At 45.7% G+C, this 23,671-nt stretch overlaps 1 protein-coding gene across 5 annotated transcripts in view; it reads right to left on the bottom strand.

Moving 5' to 3' along the window:
- The window catches only part of PRIMPOL (primase and DNA directed polymerase), an 82,548-nt gene that overhangs the window by 33,099 nt on the left and 25,778 nt on the right, over positions 1-23,671 (bottom strand). For 4 of the 5 annotated variants that reach the window (XM_088446991.1, XM_088446992.1, XM_088446990.1 and 1 more), the window contains exons 3-6: positions 21,348-21,532; positions 20,608-20,702; positions 5,161-5,299; positions 965-1,112 (exon numbers count right to left, since the gene is read on the bottom strand). In XM_088446991.1, coding sequence (XP_088303117.1) covers positions 965-1,112; positions 5,161-5,299; positions 20,608-20,702; positions 21,348-21,527 — 562 coding nt within the window. In that variant the 5' untranslated portion in view covers positions 21,528-21,532. The remainder of the gene's footprint in view (positions 1-964; positions 1,113-5,160; positions 5,300-20,607; positions 20,703-21,347; positions 21,533-23,671) is intronic. The other variant, XM_088446994.1, reaches the window with a different exon arrangement.

Genomic DNA, 23,671 nt, shown 5'->3' with positions numbered 1-23,671 from the left:
TTAATACTCACTGCACCTTTTCACTAAATTCAACCTGCCCAGATTCAGTGTCTGAGAGGGCTACAGTGCTGTGTACACTGTCCTAGCAGGGGTGAGGTACACAGGGGCACCGGTCCGCACGCTGCCTGAGAGATCAGCGATGTGCCAGGGAAGATGGCCGCCGGAGACCTCAGAGGAGGAGTGGCCGAAGGAGGAAGCAGCTCAGCGTCGCCAGACCCGAGCGGAAAGGCACGCGCTGAGCTGAGGGGAGGAGCCACTAGTGAGGGAAGGCTGCCTCCCTTGGCTAGCATTTAACCCCCGGGATGCCGGTTCCCGCTGCCGGCAAATTACTCTTTGGTGGTCTAGTGGTCCCGTGGGGTATGCCCTCGGAGAGGGGGAGCCCGCAGCCACCGCTAGCACCTCCGGTCTGTCCCCAGAGACCGGAGGAAGAAGGCTGCATATACCCACGGGTCACCGTCTTAACTGATCCCCGGCGCTCCAGGAGCAGTCATGGGATTCCCCCAAAGCCCTGCTAGTACAGACTCTGGAGTCCCGCCGCGATCCCCTGATCTGTACTGGCGTTGCAGCGCCACGGGGTGTAGGAGCGGCAGCTTGGACGTCCAATAGACAGTACGACGCTGCCGCTCTGAAGAGTTGTAAAAATAAAATAATACTGCTAATCAGCCCCCCTGCGCTAATGTTGACCCGACTCCGGCCTGGCACCAACTAAAACTGAGGTGCCTGTGGCTCGGGGGCGGGGAATAGAGGAGGAGGGACCCAGTGCATCCTGGGAGCTAAAGCTTTAACTGCGTGGTGCCCGTGGATCCAGATCCAGCTATACCCCAAGGTCAACCCTGTGGACTCTGAAGTAGAAAAAAAGGCTTGGCCTGTCACTGCCAGCAAATTTGAAGCGCACATTATTAATCACTATATTATTAATCACTGTAATCGGACCTGCAGAAAGTTGTATACATGTAGCACTTACCAACATGGATGTTATCCTTAAAGGCTGCATTGGGCAATACAAATATTAAATGACGACTAAACTTTTCTTCAGTGCTGGAGTCCAGGTTTAATACACACTCTGCAGAAGACTTAACTCCAAAACATTCCTCAAGCTTTCTACTGAAAAACTGAAAGAGAAATAAAAATATGTTAAATCTTTGTAAGTCACAGTAGCATAACTGCACAGTAATTAGCCTGCAACACATCGTACTTTGAGAACCCCTCTGGGCTAAAAGGAGACTAGATTACTGATCCAATCTAATTAGTGACAAATGCAAACCTGTATATTTGTGAACCTGGCAACCAGATATTTACCCTCTGTATATCCCTGAAATGGCTGTGTAAATGTTGAGCGCTTGGCACAATAGCATACTGTTTATACAGTATATCAGAGCGCCTGTGCTAGAAACTGGGCACGTACACTGCCAGGCTCCAAGGAAAAAATAGCCTAAGTTGATTGCTAGGTTAATTCCTTGTACATGACTCCAGCAAACCAGACCTGGTGTGGGAACCTGAGGACGAGGGAACAGGGCTGCTACAGACAATACAATAAGGTAATTAATAATCAGCTATCACTTTTGAAGCACCGTAAAAGTGTAAAAGCATTGAGATAAAAGGATGTTAGACGTATGATTCTTAAATGTGGGATAGAAAACAAAATGCTGGGGGGGGGGACTAGGATTCAGGGCATAGTTGTCTACATTTAAAAAAAAAAAAAAAAAACCTTTTCCCAGTTACTTTGATATTAGTAACGCATCTCCAAAGTCTTTCTCCATTTTTTTTTTTTTTTTTTACACATTTACAAATTTAGTTGTTAGCATTAAAGGGAATATGTACTTGTGTGTATCATGCTGGAACACATCCTGCAGTAGCCACGACGGCCGATGGAAAAACAGTGCGCGAGCAAAAGGGGAAGAGGCTGCACTGAGCCCCAAGCTCAGGGCTGGAGATAGGACTCAGAAGCATAATAAATAATGTATGTATGTACAGTATATTTTCTTAATAAGCTATAAACAAAACAGAAAAAAACCAACAACAAGACAATTGTTATAATTAATTTGCACACATCTTTCTGGCACTTATAGGACCCAAAGTTGTCAGAAGTGATAAGACAGAGAGTGGGTGTTTCTGAAACGGACACAGGTGCCCAATTCTTTACCTCGCCAAGACGTAGCCATGTTAGTATCAGCAACTACGTCTAAAAACGCAGTTCCACTGATACCGGCGGCCATGGTGAGTCGGACATTCTGCACTTGCCATATGCAGCTGCACTGTCCACCTATAGTGCCTCTTTATATACACATCGGCAAAATCGCACTAGAGTTGAAGGGCATCTCAATAAGATGCAAAAAGACGCAGCCGCTACTGCAACTGGGTCCGACTCAGAATCACGGCCAGAGTACCTGGCAACAGGATTAGCCCGTGTGTATCCATCTTTAGGGTGAAATTAAGGAGTGATGTGGCCAGGCTTTGCAGACTTAAGACCACATTATCCTCTGTGAAATTCACATATTCACATGTAATAGTGTCACCTAGGAATCAATAACAAGGTATTGCTGAGGTGGGGACACAAGGATCATTTTTGTGTGAACTTTTTTATTTTCTTATTTTTCATACTGTTACTATCAATTGTGAATATTGACGCTGAGCTGCGTAGGATAAGTGGGTTGGTCCTTCTGTGCCTTAACAACACCTCTTTTCTACACCTGTGTTATCACAGGGTTTCCAACACAACACAAAGTGGTAGTTCCATAGTAAATGCTATGTTTAATTGTTGGGTACCCAGGAAGTAATCAAACTGATCCGTGGCACAATGCTGTATTCAAAGACTGTAACTGTCAGCTTGATCCTAACACTAGCAGACTCTGTCACAACAGTACTCCCGCTATCCACATAAAATCTAAACTTAGGTTCAAGTTCACAACATGGGGCACACTGCCATCAACGATGCCGGCTTCCAGGTCCTCTGCATACTACAATCAGATTACTACCAACGGCGTCGCCAGCTGTTTGCATTCCCATCTGAGCATATCTGTAATCCGTGTCCGCTGCATGTCTCTTCTCCAGCGGCGGTAGGTGCCACCAGGGACTGTCCGGGAGGCTCCATTCACACATACTGCTGATGAGCCGAATTGAGACTTCCAGACAGTCCCCAGTCCCCCCACCACGGAAGGAAAAGAGACATGTAGAGGACCCAGACTACAGACATGCTCCGAAGGTAATTCAAATAGCCAGTGGTGATGATAGCAGTAGGCAGAGAACCTGAAAGCCGACGGCACCGATGGTAGTGTGCCCCATGTTCTGAACTTGAACCCTAAACTTGCTTTACGACTTGTCTATAAGCTAATTTTACTGGAGTAGATCCTTATCATGGGAGGCTATAAAATAAGGTCAGAGTTTATGTGTTTGCATATAGATAACAGACTGAACTTCACAGAGAACATTGATTAAGCAAGATATTATAGAGTCTGTGAGCAGTATATGTCCCAGAAAACTCAGATAAACTTATTAGTGCCAATGGGTTAACAGGGCTGCAGGGTCTAGTGGGAGGAACATGATATTAGCTGTAAGTTGTAAAATAACTTAGTGTTTAAATAAATATATTAGAGAATGATGGGTGAGGAAAAATTAAACCTCTGCACTGGAAGTATATTATTTTGGGTAATTAGAATCCAAATCAGGCTTGCACTGGTTCCTGTTTTTAACCAGATTCTCTTTAATATTCATAACTATCTGTTGGATAAAAACAACACGACTACTCAATAATGAATCAGGTTACTGGTAAAGTTGGGCTTATGAAACAATAAGAGGACCATATGCATACCACACAGCCAATGTGTTCGTATACTGTGGATGTCACTATGAAAAACAGAATATGACATGCCTTGGAAATTCCATTTATTGGATCCTTTCCTTCAGCATCATAGTAGAGACCTAGGGGTATATTTACTAAAGTGAGAAAAATGGAGGTGTTGCCCATAGCAACCAATCAGATTCTAGCTATTATCTTCTAGAAAGTGCTATTTAAATGTTAAGTAGAATCTGATTGGTTGCTATGTGCAACATTTCTACTTCTAAAAACTCTCACTTTAGTATATATACCCCTATTGTATTATATGTGCAAGACATTAAGTTTACTAATTAAAGGAATGGGAGGGATACTGTAAATTGTATTTTATTTTGTTACGTGGACATTTCCTTTAAACTGTTTTGCTATTGCATGGTGTTCCACATTAAACCATACATAAAAGATCTTTAGTGCCGCTAAGATCTGTTGAAATTGCAGATAACCTGTTGTGATAAAAAGGATTGCCATGGATGGAGTAGAAGTTAGCATTGCTACCTCCTTCCTCTGGAAGTCCAACAGGACAAAACGCGTTCGGACAACTGTACCAGCCTCCCTTGCAGATAAGCACTTTTTTTATTTAATTTGTTTAATTCTTTTTATGTGTTCCTGTATTCCATATCCCCCGTGTCATGTTATAATATCACCATAATATATAAAAAGTTATAATATCACTTTTGAAAATCACCACTGATTATGGGTTATTTTTGCTTGGTTTGAAACTCAAAACCTACCTATGTGAAATTTTTGGTGTTACCAAGGGATACTGGAGGAGTGATCAGGGTCCCATGATTATATGCTGTTATTCAAGTACTTTTCTGGTACGCATATTTACTATTTAGTGTTCACTCTAGGTCCGGCGCCGGACCTAGAGAAAGGGCACATCTGTGCACGCGCCCGAAAAGGGTCGTGGCCAAGAAAAAGGGGGAGTGTCTTTAAGACGCATACCCTTTTCATCACTCTTGGGGGCGTGCCCGGCACTTACGGACATGCCGGGCTGCCCCCAAGCTCTGCTGTCAGTGTGAATGGCTGCTGGGCCATTCACACTGACAGCAGAGCTGTCAAATGATCAATTTGTGCAGGCTATGACTCCACAAGACCACAACTAAGGTGGTGAGTACATACATTATACACAGATAGAATTTCATGAAATGAATAATGCCAGAGGTGCATTAAAGCCAAAAGCTAAATCATATTATTAACCTAATAAATCTAAATTTGTATTAAGACTTCCCGCAATAGTAAAAGGAGGTCATACAATACATGCGGGAACTACAATGCCTCATTGGATCATATGGAAATGCTGCTGTTCCTTTTCCGCTAAGCCTCACCTCAATCACAAAAGCAACCATTTTTCTGCCATCTGCTCCTGGATTTGTTGGTTTATAGAACTCTAAATCAAAATATAGTTTGCAAACCGTGTCCGCAAGTATCACTTCATAGCAGTGAGCCAGAGCTTCAGGGTGTTTGCTGGAAAAAAAAATAACACAAAGAATTGAATGTTCCATAATGCAAGTTTGCATTCACCAAAGGTTTATACTAGAGATGTGCGCCGACCCCCGTTTTTTGGTTTTGGATCTGGATTGGTTTTGCCAAAACCTCACCTACGTGTTTTGTTTTCGTGTTTTGGATCTTGATTTTTTCTTAAAAAAATATAAAAAAACCCAGCTAAAATCACATAAAATGGGCATTTTTTTGTTCCTACAGTATTAATAACCTCAATAACATTTATTTCCACTAGTTTCCAGTCAATTTTGACCACCTCACAGCTCACAATATTGATTTTTTTCATCTAGTTGAAGGGCCAAAAGGTTGCATCCAGCTTGCTGGTTCAAAACTGATTGATATAATTATTAATAGAGTTAAGGACTGTGCAAAGATGATGGTTGGGACACCCTTGAGGATGGAAGAATTGATAGTTGATGCAGCCCCTGGCTGTAAAATTGATAAATGAATTAAAAAAAAAATCATTGGGTGCAGCCCCTGGCTGAATAACTAAAAAAACAAATTCATTGGTGCAGCCCCTAGCTTTTAAATTGATAATACATTAATTAAAAACAATTCATTGGGTGCAGCCCCTGGCTGTAAAACTGATAAATTAAAAAACAATTCATTGGGTGCAGCCCCTGGCTTGTAAATTGATAATAAATTAATCAAAAAACAATTCATTGGGAGCAGCCCCTGGCTGAATAATTAATAAAAAGAAATTCATTGGTACAGCCCCTGGCTGTAAAATTGATACTAAATTAATTTAAAAATAAATCATTGGTTCCTAAACCAACCATAACATTAATTTAAAAATGTTAGGCAGCAATGCCCCAACCAGCACATAATGGAAAGGAAAAAGGTGCAAGATGGAATAGTCCTTGGGCCCTCCCACCCTTATGTTGTATACGAAACAGGACAGTTTAACAAACCAATCATTTCAGCGACAAGGACTGCCAATTGTGGCTGAAATGATTGGTTTGTTTGGACCCCATAAAACAAGCTGCCAATGTGCATTGGACATGGAAATTAAAATGATCCCATACACAAACTGGCTTTACATTACAAGTTGTCGTCGTCCTCGTCATCCCCATCAGTGTGTACATCCTCTCCTTCATACAATATTAATTAGTCCCTGCTGGAATCCACCATAGTCGCCTCTGCAATTTTTTGATGCAATTGTTGGTAGAGGTCTTCCTCGTGGAATTTGTCATTAATTTTAATGAACATCATCTTTTCCACATTTTGAGGAAGTAACCACCTATGCCGATCACTGACAAGGTTGCCAGCTGCACTGAAAACTCTTTCGGAGTACACACTGGAGGGTGGGCAACTTAAGTAATGCGAAGCCAGTTTGTGTATGGGACTCCAAATTGCCTCTTTTTCCTGCCAGTACTGAAAGGGACTGTCTGACATGCCTATTATGATGTTATCTCTGAAATAGTCCTCCACCATTCTGTGAATGGAGACCGTATCACACTTAGTCACGGTAGAAGACATGTCACTAGTAGGCAGTTCTCTCAGGCCCGACCAGATGTAATTTTTTGGTGAACGATCTGCATGACCAGCAGGCATTCTGTAAGAAAATTTAGTTTTTTCCTGGTAGCTGCAGGAGGAGATGATGGCGTTTCACATGCGGCTGCAACTGACAATTTTTTTTACCAACAGCTCTTTGCAGTTTTAGATTTGGGTCTGTTGGAAAAAAACTCACAAGGTAGGACTTAAACCTAGGATCCAGAATGGTCGCCAAAATATATATTTCAGATTTAAATAGATTGATGACTCTTGGAATGTGAATCAAGGGCCACATGTAATGCTCTCAAAATATTGGTGGCATTGTCCGAAATCACACATCCCGAGGAGAGTTCCAGTGGGGTAAGCCATTTAGCAATGATTTCCCTGAGTTTTCCTAAGAGGTTCTCAGCGGTATGCCTCTTAGTGAAACCAGTTATACAAAGAGTAGCCTACCTCTGCATCAGCTGTCTTTTGGTAGATGTCGCTGCTGCTGTTGTAGGCAATACACCTACCCAGTGGACTGTCCACATTTCAATGGACAAGTGTACAGTGGGTACAACGGTATTTCTGAGGACATTAATAAGGTTTTTTTTAATGTCCTTGTACAGACTTGGAATTGCTGTTCTAGCAGAGTGGAATCTAGAAGGGATCTGGTAGCGAGGACACAAGACCTTAAATAACTGTTGAAAACCCACTGCAGTAATGGCGGATACTGGACGCACATCTTTACCAGCATAGCTGTTATGGCGTCAGTAATCTGCTGTGCAAATGGATGATTGCTGTCATACTTGTTTGTCCTTGAAAACGATTAACAGTTAATTGTTTTTTGGAGGATACGCTACAAGTAGTCTTCCTCCTGGTCCCCTTCTGGGATGAATATCCACTCACAGCAACAGGCGTAGTAATCAAGGATCCTTCTGAGGAATCACGGATAGGAGAGGAGTCAATCATGCTTCGAATACCAACATTGGATGCAGCAGGACTACTCCTGATGACGAATGAGGATGTTGATGATGATGCAGGTGTTGGTGTTGGAGATCGAAGGTGCTTGGATCTCACAGAGAGGGAGCAGGTAGGTGACACTGGACTTGTTACGTTTTGAGTTTTGGAACTTGGCAACATACACTTTGATATTTGATGAATGCGCTCCAAGTGACGTAACAAGGAGGAGGTTTACGGGTGGTTTAGGTCCCTCCCTCTACTCAATCTTGCTTGGCAACGGTCACATATGGCTTGACAACTGTTGTCCGGATCGGGGTGGAAATAATTCCACACCTGAGAAGTGGATTTTTTGGTCTTTTGTCCAGGCATGTCAACAATGGGCTTTGGCTTTTTCAATCCATGGGCAACAGCTGTTGCCTCTTACTTACACAAAGGAAATACTCGGCATCAATATCGTCATCACCAACATCTTCATCATCAACATCCTCATCATCCTTAGCACCTTCAACTACCAAAATATCCTCCTCCTCCATGTGCAATTCCACAGAAGCATCCTCGATGACCAAGTCTGCAAGATGTTGACTGCCCTTCCCCACATTTACAGAGGGCACACAAATGTTGGAACTTGGAGGATCTTCCAGTACACTAGTATTTAGGTCTGGCTCACACATGGCAACCGTGCACACACGGGTGCGATTTGTAATTTCAATTTCTCAGGGCACACAGTTGTTTTTTCCGAAGGGCTATCAGAATCAGAACCAGCAGTCTTCCTAAAGAAAGGCCAAGGCCTTATCCTTTCCTTGCCACTTCGTGTAGTGAATGGCATATTGCCAATTTTTTGTTTATCTAAAGGCAAATTTCCTTTCAATTTTTTTTCTTAACTTCAGTAAAAGTAACTTTACCATATTGATGGCATGACTTAAGAACTGGGGCATGGGCCTTCATAGAGGACGAGGAAGTTGACGGCCTTGCACTGCTGGCAGCAGCTACAACATGTGGTTCTTGGCCTTGCTCTCCTGTCATGTTACAGCCCTCCAATATTTTCTGCGGTCTTGAAGCAGTGTCACAAGCACCAATAGTGTAGCCAAGGTGCGGTAACAAAATTCACACCTGCAGTCGTGCGCACACAGACAATTATTAGAGAAAAAAGAAAAATTTCAGCTCCAGAACTTGGGCCCAGAGCACAGATTGATGACGACTGGAGTCGGGCAGCCCTCGGTTGCGTTGCCGACTTGCTAGATCTTGTGCGGCTAAGAATAACACGCACAGACAATTATAAGACAAAAAAATTTTTTTTTTCCCCAGCTCTAGAACTTGGGCCCGGAGTGCCGATTGATGACGACTGGAGTCGAGCAGCACTAGGTAGCAACTTACTGTATATTGTGCGGCTAAGTCTAACACGCACACACACACAGAAAATAAATTGACAATAAATATTTTTTTTTTTGGGGTCCAGATGGACGCAGCAGACAGCACAGCAGCAGCACCAGCCCAGATGGACACAGCAGACAGCACAGCACCAGCTCAGGATGGATCAGCACCAGCCCAGGACACAGCAGCCTGCACAGCACCAGACAGCACAGCACCAGCCCAGATGGATCAGCACCAGCCCAGATGGACACGGCAGACAGCACAGCACCAGCCCAGATGGATCAGCAACAGTCCAGATGGACACAGCAGACAGCACAGCACCAGCCCAGAATGGATCAGCACCAGCCCAGGACACAGCAGACAGCACAGCACCTCTCCCCAGCCCTACACTACCCACCCTCCCTGTTCAGTCTCCACAGCCGGAGTGAAATGGCGCCCGCCACGTCCCTTATATATAGAGACGAAAGCTTGCGAGCCGCGAGATTTCGTCTCTATGGTTTTGCCTCGATTTGAGAGAGTCAGGTGGGAAACTCCGAGCCGGCTTGGATCTACAAAATTCGGGTGGGTTCAGATCTCTTAGATCTGAAACTGCTCATCTCTAGTTTATACCACTACAACCAATTCCAAAATGCTTTAATCTTTTTAATTGACATTATATAGCTAACATGGAAGAGATCATGTGCTGAGAAACTTCCGATGTTATTGTAACCTGCTAGTGTAATCAGAGGAAGGCAGCACAAACAAGGCGATAACGGTCATTATCAAATCTGACCATATTTTCCAACATTCCCTATTAAAAAGGCTTCAATCACATTATGGGGCATATTCAATTAGCTGTGACTTCACCAAATAATTCGCACCTGCAGGGTTTTTTCCGCAGGTGCGAGATATTTGATATTCAATTGGGTGCAGAGTTTTGATTTTTTTTTTTTTTGAACGCTCAAGGTTTTGTTTTTTTGAACGCCTCCGGAGCAGGTAAAATTTTTCCTAAAATCCACATTTTAAGGAAATATTGTCGGCACCTGCTCTGGACCCCTTTGACCACCCCACTGATGACTAATTAAGCAATTGGAAGTTTCCAATTAGCTTAATTAGTCCTTAAAAACTCACCTTCTGCAGCTCTGTCCTCCTCCTCTGTCTCTTCTCCAGCATCGCAGACAGCTTCCATGGACCAGCACAGGACAGGTACTACTAACCCTGCATCCCACCACCTCTAACTCTGCATACCCCAGTATCCCTAACCCTGCACCCGCTCATCCTACACTACCCCTAACCCTGCACCCGCTCATCCTACACTACCCCTAACCCTGCACTCGCTTCCCAGGCATACTGCCGCTCACCCTGCACACACTACACTATACCTAACCCTGCCCCCCGCACATACTACCCCTAACCCTGCCGCACACCCTGCACCTGCTCCCCGCACACACTACACTATCCCTAACCCTGCCCCCCGCACACACTACCCCACTAACCCTGCACCCGCTTCCCAGGCACACTGTCGCACACACTACACTATCCCTAACCCTGCACACACTACACTACTTTTAAGTGCTCCTGCACCTCGCACATAGGCTGCAGGCCGAGCGGAAAAAAACCCCCCACAATTATTTTGTTTATATGGATACTGCGGGTATCGGGAGCACGCATACGCACGGTAATTCGAAATGAGAGAAATGCATAATTTTTTGCGGGCAAAATCTTGCTGCAAATTGGATATGCCTTTAAATGGCTCATTTTGAGACCACAATCCACAAATGTGGACCAATTGTCAGTTACTGCTACTGATATCACAGCGTGTGTCCAATTTACGGCACCACTTTGGAAATTAGAAAGGAAGAAGCACAAGTGTACTGTATAGTCCACATCTGCCATTTGTCTTAGCTCTGGAATGCAAAGAACTACTTATAAACACAACTGTCACTTGTAAATGCAGCTGGGGTACTGTGGCTAACAGGAAAGGAATATTACACCAGCTGAAGCTTTGGTACTTTGGTCTGCACTGTGTTATTTCAAAGTGGTTTCATTTTCTTTTATGGGTAGTTATGAAAATAACATTATTATAAAGTACTAGAAATATCACATATTATAACTGAATACAAGAGCACATTATATATTAGTATGTTTTGGGGTTATAAAATTGAAAGCACTTAAAAATACTTTAGGTGGAAAATTTGTAAACATGATTGTGTCAACCAGTGGTTCTCAATCATTTTCCACCTGGGTACCTTAAACTTACAATACATCTATGGAGCACATATTCTTCTTTTACAGAAATACAGGAACAGACTTTTTAATTTTATCAGTGTCCTACTGTGATGCATGGGGGTAGAGATCACTAGGACACTGCTTTCCCTATGTGTCTAATTATCACCTGGATGCCAGCCATTCAAGAAACCCCTGATTGTCACAGCAAGTACCTCTAGGGGTACTTGTTGTACCCCAGGTTTAGAACCACTGGTCTAGACTAATTATATAGACCTGCAGTCTGCATAACCTGCATACTCTACACTGATCTCCCTGGTTTGGACACTGCTAAACTTTTCTCCTCAGCTCAGCTACTTGCATTTGAAATTTCAGATTCTGAGGGGTAAAGTTACTAAGAATCGAGAATGGTCGAGTTTATTATTTTTTTTACTCTCGATTTGCATCTCCGAATCTCGGGTGATTTTCCAGTTTTTCATCTCGCAAATTTACTAAGAAGTGAGTTTAGCTGATTTGGCCGCTGGTGAAGCAGATCGAGATATCTCCCCCGAGTTGCAAGTGAAGATGAGATTACATACCCGAGATTGCAGTGTTTTCTCTCTGCAAATCTCTCCCGAACTAGCAGCCTGCACATATCAGTGAGATATGTGCTGGCTGCTTGTGTGTTAACACCTGTAAAAAACGGGTTAAATGTTATAAAAAAAAAATTACATAGGATCCCCTCCCTAAAGCTTATCCAGCCCTGGACTTGGCAGCCAGTCCTGGTACCTAAAATTACGGGGAACAAAACGAGTAGGGTTCCACCGTAATTTAGGTACCAACACCAGCCTGCAAGGCCAGTCCTGGTTTTAATTATAGGGGGTAAAAAATTGTATAGGGTCCCCCTACAATTAAAACCAGCTCCGGACCCTTTCTAGCGGGGGATGATGCGACAGCCAGGGGAGCCCTCTCACCAGGTCCCCCAGACGCAGCATCAGTCCTGACCGCTAATCAGCCCAGGCCAGGGATCACTGGCTATCACAGCCTAGGCTGGCAGCCCGGGGCTGTCCCCGCTACCCTAGGGTGGTGGGTGGCGGGTTGATAGTGTATGTAGTGTGTCAAAAATAGAGTTAACAACATTGTCTTTACAGTGGAACTACAGGTCCCAGCAAGCCTCCCCCGCATGCTGGTACTTGGAGAACCACAAGTAGCAGCATGGGGGGCATTAAGGGCCGGTTGGTACCTGTAGTTCACCTGTAAAGAAATGTGTAAAAAAAAAAAAACAACACACACACTGGGCCTGATTCAGACCCGCTCGCGAGCGGGTCGATGGTGGCCCAGTGCGCATGCGCACGACGGAGACGGCTCGTCGTGCGCATGTGCGAGACCCGGATAGCGACGGGCAAACCGTCGCTCCGGGTCTCGTACCAAAGGGGGCATGCTGTCGATGTTGAGTGACAGCACGCCCCCTTTGGTGGGCGGGCCGGGGGAGTGGCTGACCAAACAGAGGCGTTCCCATGTGAGCGCCTCCATTTGGGGGCGGCCCCACTGACATCACGAGTGATGCCAGTGGGAGAGATTTAGGCTCTGTTAGAGCCGAAATCTCTCTGGGGCTTGCGGCAACGAGACCCTACCACAAGGGTCTTGTCGCAAGCCCGATGGTCGCGATGGTCTTGACCATCGCGACCATCTTCCTGGCCGCTAACTATAGCTGTGGGAGGTCACCCACAGCTATGCGAGCGGCCAGGAGGCCGCTCTAAAAAACAAGAAGGCCGGCCCTGATTCAGAGCGAGCGCTCTGTCAGAGCGTCCGGCTCTGACTCAGGGCCTCTGTGCCTAGTAAAATTTTATTTCATACATCTACCCATTCACACATACTTACCTGCTTCCAGATGTGTCTGTCCCCTTCTCCAGTAGAATCCGTGTGCCTGGCCCTGCAAAAAAGAATCTATGCTCACCTAGATCCTGGCGCTGCTCTCCGTAGCATCCAGGGTCTTCGTAAAACAAATAAAACGAGTTACCCGAAGCAGACCGGACAGATGGCGCGAGTAAATCAGTGGTCACTTTAAGCACGGTGTGTGTGTTTTGTCTTTTTTTTAACTACTTATTTTACAATGGGGGTACGGGTGTCGGCCGCCTGCTGGCACTTGTAGTTCCACAAGTGCCAAAGGGCAGGCATGCTGGCACCTGTAGTTCCACTGTAAAATACAATAGTTTGATTTGATTTTACACTTTATTACCCCCGTACCCAGCGCTCCAGGGGTGCGGGGAAGAGCCCTGGGCTTCAGACCAGGCCTGGGGTTTCGGGGGAAGGGGGGGAAAGACCCCTTCTTGAGGGGTCCCCACTTCCCCTGAGATCCTCGGCTTGGCCTGACCGGCTTGGGCTGATAATGCTTTGGCCACGGAGCCCCGGTAATAGGGTCTACGAGCTGTGGCATTACAGCCTGGCCGTTTTGGGTCCGGTGCTGGTTTTAATTATAAGGGGACCCCTACGCAATTTTTTTCCCCCTAGAAATTAAATTCAAGACTGGCCCTGCAGCCTGGTGCTGGTTTCTAAATTATGGTGGAACCCTACTCATTTTGTTCCTCGTCATTTTAGGTACCAGGACTGGCTGGCAAGTCCTGGGCTGGTTAGGCTTTAGGGGAGGACCCTATGTCATTTTTTTTTATAAATATACCCAATTTAAACAATTTACAGGCAGAAACATACACAAATCACAATGATTTGTGTATGTTTCAGCCAAACTCGCAGCTCTGGAGGTGAGTGTTTAAAACTCCAATTTGCCAGAGAGTTTGCAGGCATCTCACCCGAGATTGCCATCTCAATTCTTGGTAAATTTGCAAGCTGCATCTTTTAGGTGAAAAGTACTTCCGAGTTTTTGCACACTTGTCATCCTTCGCTCTCGCCTTCCTATCCCGCCCCATACCAACCATCTCCACCAGCTCACACCTTACATTTAACCCACCCCTCTCACCCACAACCCAGCCAATCTCATCCACATATCCCCATACATACCCTCCCATCCCTCCTGTGCCCTCTGAAATACCAGATCAGTCTGCAATAAACTGCCCACTATCCACGACCTCTTTATTTCCCACTCTCTAAGTCCCCGAAAACCTGTCTCTCCTCCTCTGACACCGCCTCCCCTGCTGCCCTCTCCTTTGGGGGCCTCTCCTTTACCCATTCTATCAGAACTGAAAACCGCCAAGGCTGTGGAGTGGCCATCCTCTTATCCCACAACTGCACCTTTCACACCTGAGCCCTCCCTTTCTTTCTCCACCTTTGAAGTCCACTCTATCCGTCTCTCCTACCCCATTCATCTCAGTGTTGCAGTCATCTACCGTCCCCCAGGCTCCCCAACCCAATTCCTTGACAACTTTGCTACCTGGCTTCCCCACTTCCTCTCTGCTGGCCTCCCCTCTATAATCATAGGTGACTTTAACATCCCTATTGACATCACGAATCCTGCATCCACCAATCTTCTTGCCCTCTCCTCCTCCTTTAGACTTTCTCAATGGACCCCCGCCGCCACCCTCTGTCTCGGCCACTCCCTTGACCTTGTCTTCACCCATCTTTGTGTTCTCCCTTCACCCTCTCTGATCACCATCTACTCTCCTACACTCACTCAACTCCTCCCCTCACCCGAAGCCACCGTTATCAGTCGCAATCTTGAGATTCTCGACCCTGCTGTCCTATCCTCATCACTTGACACTCTCCTCTATCAACCATGGCCTGCTTCAACCAGACAGCCTCCTTCTACAACATCACCCTCATTTCTGCACTTGACTCCATTGTCCCCATCTCCTCTGTCCCCCACCGTCGTTCCAACCCCAACCCTGGCACTCCAATCTGACCCAGTTTCTCCAAAAATGCTCTCGCACCGCCAAGCGCCTCTGGAAGAAATCTTGCTCTCTGGCGAACATCATTCACTTCAAGTTTGTCCTCTCTTCCTACAGCTCCGCCTTCTCCCTCGCCAAGCAATCCTTCTTCCAGTCGCTCATCTCCTCTCAGTCCTCCAATTTTGCCCGTGCAGCCCCCTTTCACTGGAATGAGCTCCCTCGCTCGTTCAGGCTCTCCCTGACCTTGCAGAGCTCCAAATGTGCACTGAAAACCCACCTGTTCATCAAAGCATACCCTTCCACCACAGAATCGTGTCACCAGGTCACTCTCCCTCATGCCTCAGCCATCTTTACCTTGCCTACTTCCTGCACTCAGGTCCCCATCTACACACTCATGCCTCATGTCATCCATTTGTCTCCCCTAGATTGTAAGCTCCTAGGAGCAGGGTCCTTCTCCCTCACAGCACTCTTCTCTAGCACTTCAATGACAGCTTCTCAGCTGTATTGTGTATGGAGAATTGTGTTGCTAATTGTTACTTGTGCTCTGTGCTATTTTGGTTACTGTATTGTAATTTAATGTTCTACTGTTGACGTATGTTTGGCGCTGCAGACAACTTGTGGTGCCCTATAAACAAAATATAATAATAGCCTTTAATATCCATTGCAAGTAATGTCTGTTCTCCAGCGTGCATTGCTAGTAATGTCTGTTCTCCAGCTTGCAACACTACATTATTTACTTCCAGCAGTTTACATAGCGTATTATAGAAAAGAGGGTGGGAGACCTGCGCTACCTATACAAAGGTGTCTCTTGATGTGGTGCTTGCTGCTGACCTCTAAATGGGTACCCTGCCCAATTTTGGAGTATAAATGCTATAATGAGAGGTGAGCGCTACACACTTGAAATGATATGCAGAAGATGAATGTACAGTAGTATTATTTATTAGGTGAATAGAGGGCACAATGCCTCTTGCACTGACATATATGTAATACCGCAATGTTAAGCCAATCTAGGGAGGGTGTCAGGGGGGGGGGGCAGATGGGGGAAGGAGGGGTGGGTATTGATCAACTCAGTCCTGGGTAGAAGGGACTGATCGGTGATCACAGTGTTCCTCCACAAGTGTGGTGAGTGCGGGGTGGGTAGAGCAATGTCTTTGTACACAGTGGTAGTTAATAAAAGTCTGTGACATCGGTTGGTGGGATTATTCAACCGGTCTCAATGTCTCTGTACGCTGGGTGTGTTTAGTATGTATCTGGTGGGACGGCCCCCAGGTACACATACTTACCCTCAGTGTCCTTGGTAGTTCACCTCCAGGTGAGTGATGATTTCTTCTCCTTCTTCTGTCCGTCCTCTTCACGGTACTTCTGGTTCCGTCTGGTTGTCAGCACGCTGGATTACACGTGTCGGCTGGGATGTGCGGTCCTCACTGGCGTCCTGCGAGACTTCCGGATCACTGTGCTCTCGCAAGACTTTTATTAACTACCACTGTGTACAAAGACATTGCTCTACCCACCCCGCACTCACCGCACTTGCGGAGGAACACTGTGATCACCGATCAATCCCTTCTACCCAGGACTGAGTTGATCAATACCCACCCCCCCTTCCCCCATCTGCCCCCCCCCCTGACACCCTCCCTAGATTGGCTTTACATCATGGTATTACATATGTCAGTGCAAGAGGCATTGTGCCCTCTATTCACCTAATAAATAATACTACTGTACATTCAACTTCTGCATATCATTTCAAGTGTGTAGTGCTCACCTCTCATTATAGCATTTATAGTTTACATAGCATGACAGCTGCTGAAGAACATGCACCCAATAAAACATGTGGATGAGAAAAGACTTGATACAACTTTGTCATAATCAATACCAAAGAGAAAGAAAGATGGGTGTGCAACATTTAACATATTGTCAACAAGGAGAGGACACAGCTGATGAGCCTCAGCAGGGAACAAGGAAATGTACAGCTGTTTACTATAAAGGGGTAGGTCTACAATTTCTGGTAAGGCTATTTATAACCATAAAACATGCTGCTATGTACACATTATTATATATAGTCCCTTCACTATGACTGCTATGAAGTGAGCGTTACTGCAAGTGATCATGGAGGTGTAATGCTTTGTGCATACTTGTCCTACTCTGGGCTGTAAAGCAATTTCACAACACCCCTCACACCAGGGCTCATCCCCGCACCCCAGGGCTGTGGGTAAGGGGTAATTAAATAGTTAAAATGCAAACTGTGTTTGGCAAACTACAGGTCCCAGCATTGCCTGTCTTTCAGTACCAGTGCTGGTTATATTTTGGGGGACCAGTAGGCTGGTTGGACCAAAAACCTTCTAATGTATGACCACTTTAGTAGCAACTGCTAAAGTTAAAGAACCCAATTTGTGCACTGTAAAGTACTTTAATGATGAATTACATACATAACATTGTGGACAGTGGGCCTTATTCAGCAGTGCACGTGTCTCTGCCATTGGGAGGGGGAGAGGCCAGGATCTTCATCACAGGTCACTCAGCCGGTTGATGTGAACACAGATTATCTGATGCTGCATCCTTGGACACAGCTCGGAAAATTAATGCATGCAGATGACGCCTCCTGCTGCATTAACATAATTGCAAGGACGGATTTGCAAAGTTGCCTGCGTGCAGCTTTGCAATTCCGTCCTAAGCTGAATCAGGCCCAGTATTTTTAATAAATACTAAGTTGTACTTATCATGTCAAATACAATTAAATACAAATATTACTTGCATTAAATTACTAATTAACTTCAATTAAATACAAACATTCATTGCATCTTTAAAAAACAAATTGTAATCTGCTTTCATGTCGTGAACTGATTCCAAAAAGAAAATAAATATGAAAATAGATTGCAGCAGCCACACTATTAGTAGTAACATTATCAATTGGATGGATCAAGACGTACTCAGTCAATCAGATGCCGCTGCAGTTCATCACCATAATCAGTGACCGCCAAATAAGATCACCAGAGAGCCGCTGTGTAAAACCTCTAGAGTCACACTGGTGAGGTCTTCTGCCAATAATAGACCCCCCTGTTAGGACCTGTGTTTGTTGTGGACCCGGGGTGGTAACAGGAATAGACACCAGAACAGATTTAAACTGAAAGGCAGTTTGTTTAATGTGAATGTTGGTAGACGTGAACAATAATATAACTAAAGTCCAGTAATGACAGAGTAATATGTGACTGAAGGAGACTGAGGTGGATGGGAGTAAACAAATGTCCAGATCAGTGACAGAGAGGAATCAGGTGAGTCCAATTAGGCTGTGGAAGTGAAGTGAATATCCAGGTAGGCTGAACAGTGACTGATACGGAAATCCAGTAATGTTGTGATAATGGCTGAAGGGAAATCCAGAAATGCTGTGATAATGGCTGCACAGGAATGGGTTAACTGAGGAGACAGGTTCAGGCAGGAGTGGGTCTGGTAGAAGGTGCAGGGCTGATCTCCAACAGAGAGCAAGGCAAGGCAGAGTGGTGCAGCTATGCAGGAAACCAGCGGCCAACAAGGAGTTAGGGCAGTCACCGGTGCACAAGACTAAAGGTTCAGGAGCGCAGGAACTCTCTCATAGCAGACGCTGTGAAACACGTTGCACTTGCAACTACAGGGAGCTCTAAACCCCCTTAAGTACCCAGCAGCAAAGCGTGAGTGGCTGGAGAGATCACCCGACGCATCAGGATAGGCCCACTATGTCACATGACGTGAGGCAAGATGGCCGCTCCCATGTACCTGTGATTCTGAGACGGCGCTGGACTTACCCTTGCCAGACCCCCGTACACACCCAATGCCAGTCTCCACGCGCCAGCTCCCTCACTGGAAGGACCGTGCCACAGCGCCCCCACTGGCAAGGACCGCAACCTCCACACCACAAAACCCTGGTCGTGACACCTCCACTGTTCCCTTAGAGCTGGAAACGCTCACCGGTACTTAGGTTGCCACATGGTCTAAAACTCGGAACAGTTGAAAATTACACGGCAAGCTCACTGATCGTGAGAGGTCATGCGGCTGATGTTGACTCAGGTAGATACAGGTCATATGATAGTTGATGAGCAGAAGAGGCTGCAGAGGAGTGACCTGAATTCGGATATGCGACCTAGATGGCAAGGTGCGGCATTGAGGGCCAACATGCGGCTTTGATGACTAGATGCAGCCTAGGGGCCGGTGTGCAAGCTTGATGGTAGTTTGTGGCCTTGTGGGCTGAGGTGTGGCCTTGAGGGCCGAGATGTGACCTTGATGGTGGTATGTGGCCTTGAGGCTCGAAGTGCGGCTTTGGTGGCAAGGATGCGGCCTTCAGGGCCGAGGTTGTAAATGCCGTGAATGCAGCGGGGCCACAGGCAAAGGTCAGGCTATAATTGTAAGTGGCTTTGCTGTGATTCATCTGCAGGCTGATGACAGAGCTCTGGACAGTTTGCTGACTGTAGTAAGGCCGCTGTGGGAGTTGCCACTCTGGATAATAGGAACAGCAAGAGCACGGATAGGTATTCCGCTGGAGTCACAGCAATCACTGGAGAGTCTCTCTGACAGAATACTGGCTGGCAGGCAGGAGTTCGACAGACAGGAACCGAGGTATACATGCTATGCATAACCTATAGCCAGCAACATGGCGACGGATTGGCAGGCTTTTAAAAGATACAGAGCCAATAGCGTGCAAGGAAGAAAATTAGGTATAATAGCTGAGGCAGCGCACATCATCCAATGGTCCCAGTAGTACATGCGGCTGCCCAGCGTCATCATCCCCCAGCAGCCGCAGGTGCCGTCCCAGCTCAGCGTCTACGTTGCCTGGCAATGGAGGAGACTGTCTGAAGCTGCGGCAGAAGAACACGGCATCCCGGAAGGGGAGCGACAGCCGTCTTCACCCGCGGTTCGTAGTGTCTCATGGGTGGGGAAATGTGCGGTGACCCGGTCACCGCCGGTGAATAGACACCGAGCGCATTTGCCCGGCATCTATTCTCCCTGCCAGCAGCGCTTGGGGGCTGCCCGGCGTGTCCGTAAATGCCGGGCACGCCCCCAAGAGTGACGAAAGGGGTGACGCATCTTATAGACATGCCCCTTTTCAATGACCATGCCCCCTTTTCGGGTGCGCACGCGCAGCAGTGCCTTCTCTAGCTTCGGCGCCCTGCCTGGCGCCGGAGCTAGAGTGAACACTATTATATCCGACATCGACACTGTCTTCCTCTGAATCAGGCCCGTGACAAAAGACATTTCAAGGGCGATTTTTCTAAACATGTATCAGCAATATGTACCACCCACGTAACTGATATCTTGATGACATCATGCAATTCACATTATTCTGATTTTGTGACCAATATCTGCACATGGATTGACCTTCAGTTTATATTGCCAGTCAGTGCACAACAAAAAAATGGGATATCATGGAAAACAATAAATATACAGCAGCATTAGAAAAACAAAATGCAAAATACGTACATGTAATAAAACCAAAACTCAGTGTACGTTGTCACAAGATAAAGTCGTCTTTCAGTTTCATCAAGAACAGTCTCCAAGGCAAAAACATGAACGTCCTGTGCAAAACCAAACAGAAATATATAATAATTCCCATTTGGTCATTCATTTCAACAAGTATGGCAAGTAAATGTAATTTGTAATATTACCGATCACATTGTGTAAAGAACTTGCTAAGATATGCAAATAAGTAGGTATGTCTGGTTCATTATAAAGACTGAGAAGACCTGAGTGATTGAAGTGTGTGATCCAACATTACCTGCAGTCTCACAATCACTTCCAGGCCAATGTGATCCAACTATACCTGCAGCCTCACAACCACTTCCAGGCCAATATGATCCAACTATACCTGTAGTGTAACAACCACTTCCAGGCCAATGTGATCCAACTATACCTGCAGTCTCACAACCACTTCCATGCCAATAATTAGACACCAAGGGGCTTATGTCATAGGTTTTGAGCTGCAGCAGTAATTTTAAAGCGGCAGTCATTTTTAAGGCAAAACCAGCTTGATTTTGCTTTTAAAATTATTTCTGCTTTAAAAATATGGGAAGAATCGCAGGAGTTCCTGCAGCGGCTGCAGCTCGCAAACTATTACATAAGCTCCCAAATCTTCTGTAATGGGAGCTTCCCCCAATCTGGTTTAATGCCTTTCCCTTCGTAAGCATCCACATGCATATTAATACAATATTTGCATAACTTACCTCCTTGCAGGTTTTGGCAAACTGAAAAGCTGGATCTTGGCGAGGAAACAGTCTCCAGACTGAAGAAGGCTGCCATACCCTGAATAGTTTGGGTCGGTAGGCTGAACTAAGTGGATGTCGTTTATATTGAGACGCCAGCTCCTCAACTTTTTTGCATTTTTCAAGCCATTTCCTCTTCATTCTTCCTGAAATTTACAGTAGCAGTCACACAACCGTCCATTGTTCTATTATATAGGCCATTACAGTCTGTTTTTTTTATCAGGTTTTAGTCTGAAGTAAGTGGTGCCTTTTAGACTGGGGGATGAGCAGATTATATCCAAACAGCTATAAACATGGCTGCCAAGACAGCTCACAGGACCCAACGGGGAAATGGGGGCAAAGCACAGGTACACGGCCACGTCTGCTCTGAAAACTAATTCTAATGTTCAGATTAAGGGGTCTATTCATCATTACTTAATTTATACAAAAGCATGTGAAAATGAAAACATTGTTTTCGTAACTTGGTGTTACTGTACGCCATCCTCATTTTCACGGCAGCCTGTGAAGATTTACATGGCAGCCACTGCAGCCAGCATCCCTCCCTGCTGTATCTGCACTGCAGAGGTCCGGGAGCTGAGTGCTGCAGGGCACTGCAGACCACTGCGCAGGCCACTCAGACTCACCGGCAGAAGACTCCCGTCTTCCGTCCAGGCTCCCGGTGGAGGAGACAGGTGATAGGAAGCAAGAGGGGCGGAGAGAGGACGCAGCGGCGGTGGGGGCGGGAGACAGAAGCACAGGGAGGACAGATGCCGGGGGGTGTGGGGAAATAGAGAGGCACCGCACCTAGGAAAGTATGCGGTGCACGGGAAACAGCAGCAGTAAGGGATGGAGATATGACATAGGGAGAGGATAATTACACACAGCTGGTTAGGAGTGAGGGGGGTAGTGTAAGGTGAAAACTATCTCATTTCCAAAAAGCGGTCACTGCAAAAAGAGCAGCTTTTCGGAAGTGAAATTTTAGGAATGAAGGAATGATGAATTGCAATATTTTTTACAATTAATTCGCTGACAATTGAAAACTAAATTATATCTAGTGAAAACTAGTTCATGATGAATATGCCACAGACTTGAATGGCACAGTAGTTCTCTTTAGGTTCTAGAACCATTTTACAGCATGGATGTCAGATAAGGATTCGGACAACTTCTGGGTAAATGTTTATCCTTAGATCTATTGGCAGTGGTGAGAAACACAGGGGCACAAAGACTTAATGTTTTTTTTTATTCAGGATGTAATACTTGCATATGCAGGGTTACAGATACCTGCGTCCACAGCCCTCTGAGATCCATGCTGTACAATGATTTAAGAACTAATAGAAAATTAACGTTTGAAGTCCAGGCCTCCCTAATTCCAGATTCACGGACTTTGAATGGGGCGGAGTTTACATGAAAGAGTGCAGAGCTTTATCCAAAAGTGGTTGTTTCTGGGCAGGGACTAATTTGTCCCGATTCCACATATTAAATGGGAGTCTGTGTTAATACAGAATCATCACAGGTGGCTGTGGAAGGCTGCCACCCTGTTCCAAAGGGAGTGATATATTCTCTTATTCTGTACATACTCAAAGACTCTATTTACCTTTAGTAGCAGATTATGGCCCTGATTCAGACCCGCTCGCTGACGTAGGCAAAGCTGTGGGAGACCTCCAACATCAGTAGTGATGTCAGTAGGGCCTCCCACAAACGCCAGGCGTTCCTAAGGGAACTCCTGCGTTTGCGCAGCCACCCCCCCTCCCCGCCTACAAAACGGGGCGAGCTCTCACTCACCATCGAAAGCCGCCCCTTCTTGTAGCGAGTCCCGTAGCGACTGAGCTGCAGTCGCTGGATGGGGCTCGCACATGCGCACTCCGGACGCGGCGCATGCGCAGTGGGGTAACATCGAGCAGCTTGCGAGCGGCTCTGCATCGGGCCCCATGTCAGTGTGAGTTTAGGGACATTCTTGTGTTACTGGAATTAATATAGCACCTATTTGTTCCATCATTTTACTTTAAAACACACTGATCATTTAAATTTTGTATTTTTATGTATCAGCTCTGTTACCAAAAGAGAGCTATGAAAAGTCATTAGAAACAATAGAAAATATTAATGTTTACTTATATTTCACTGCTCTACACTAGAATTTACTACAGGTTGAGTCTCCCATATCCAAATATTCCGAAACACAGAATTTTTTTAGCATGACTGAGATAGTGACACCTTTGCTTTCTGACGGTTTAATGAACACAAGCTTTGTTTAAGGCCCAAAATTTTTAAAATTATTGTACAAAATGACCTTCAGGCTGTGTGTATAA

This window comes from Taudactylus pleione, unplaced genomic scaffold (assembly GCF_031769625.1).
Source record: "Taudactylus pleione unplaced genomic scaffold, aTauple2 ptg000408l, whole genome shotgun sequence".
Taxonomy (NCBI): domain Eukaryota; kingdom Metazoa; phylum Chordata; class Amphibia; order Anura; family Myobatrachidae; genus Taudactylus; species Taudactylus pleione.
The sequence above is the reverse complement of the archived record's forward strand: the minus strand, read 5'-3'. Positions and strand labels throughout refer to the sequence as shown.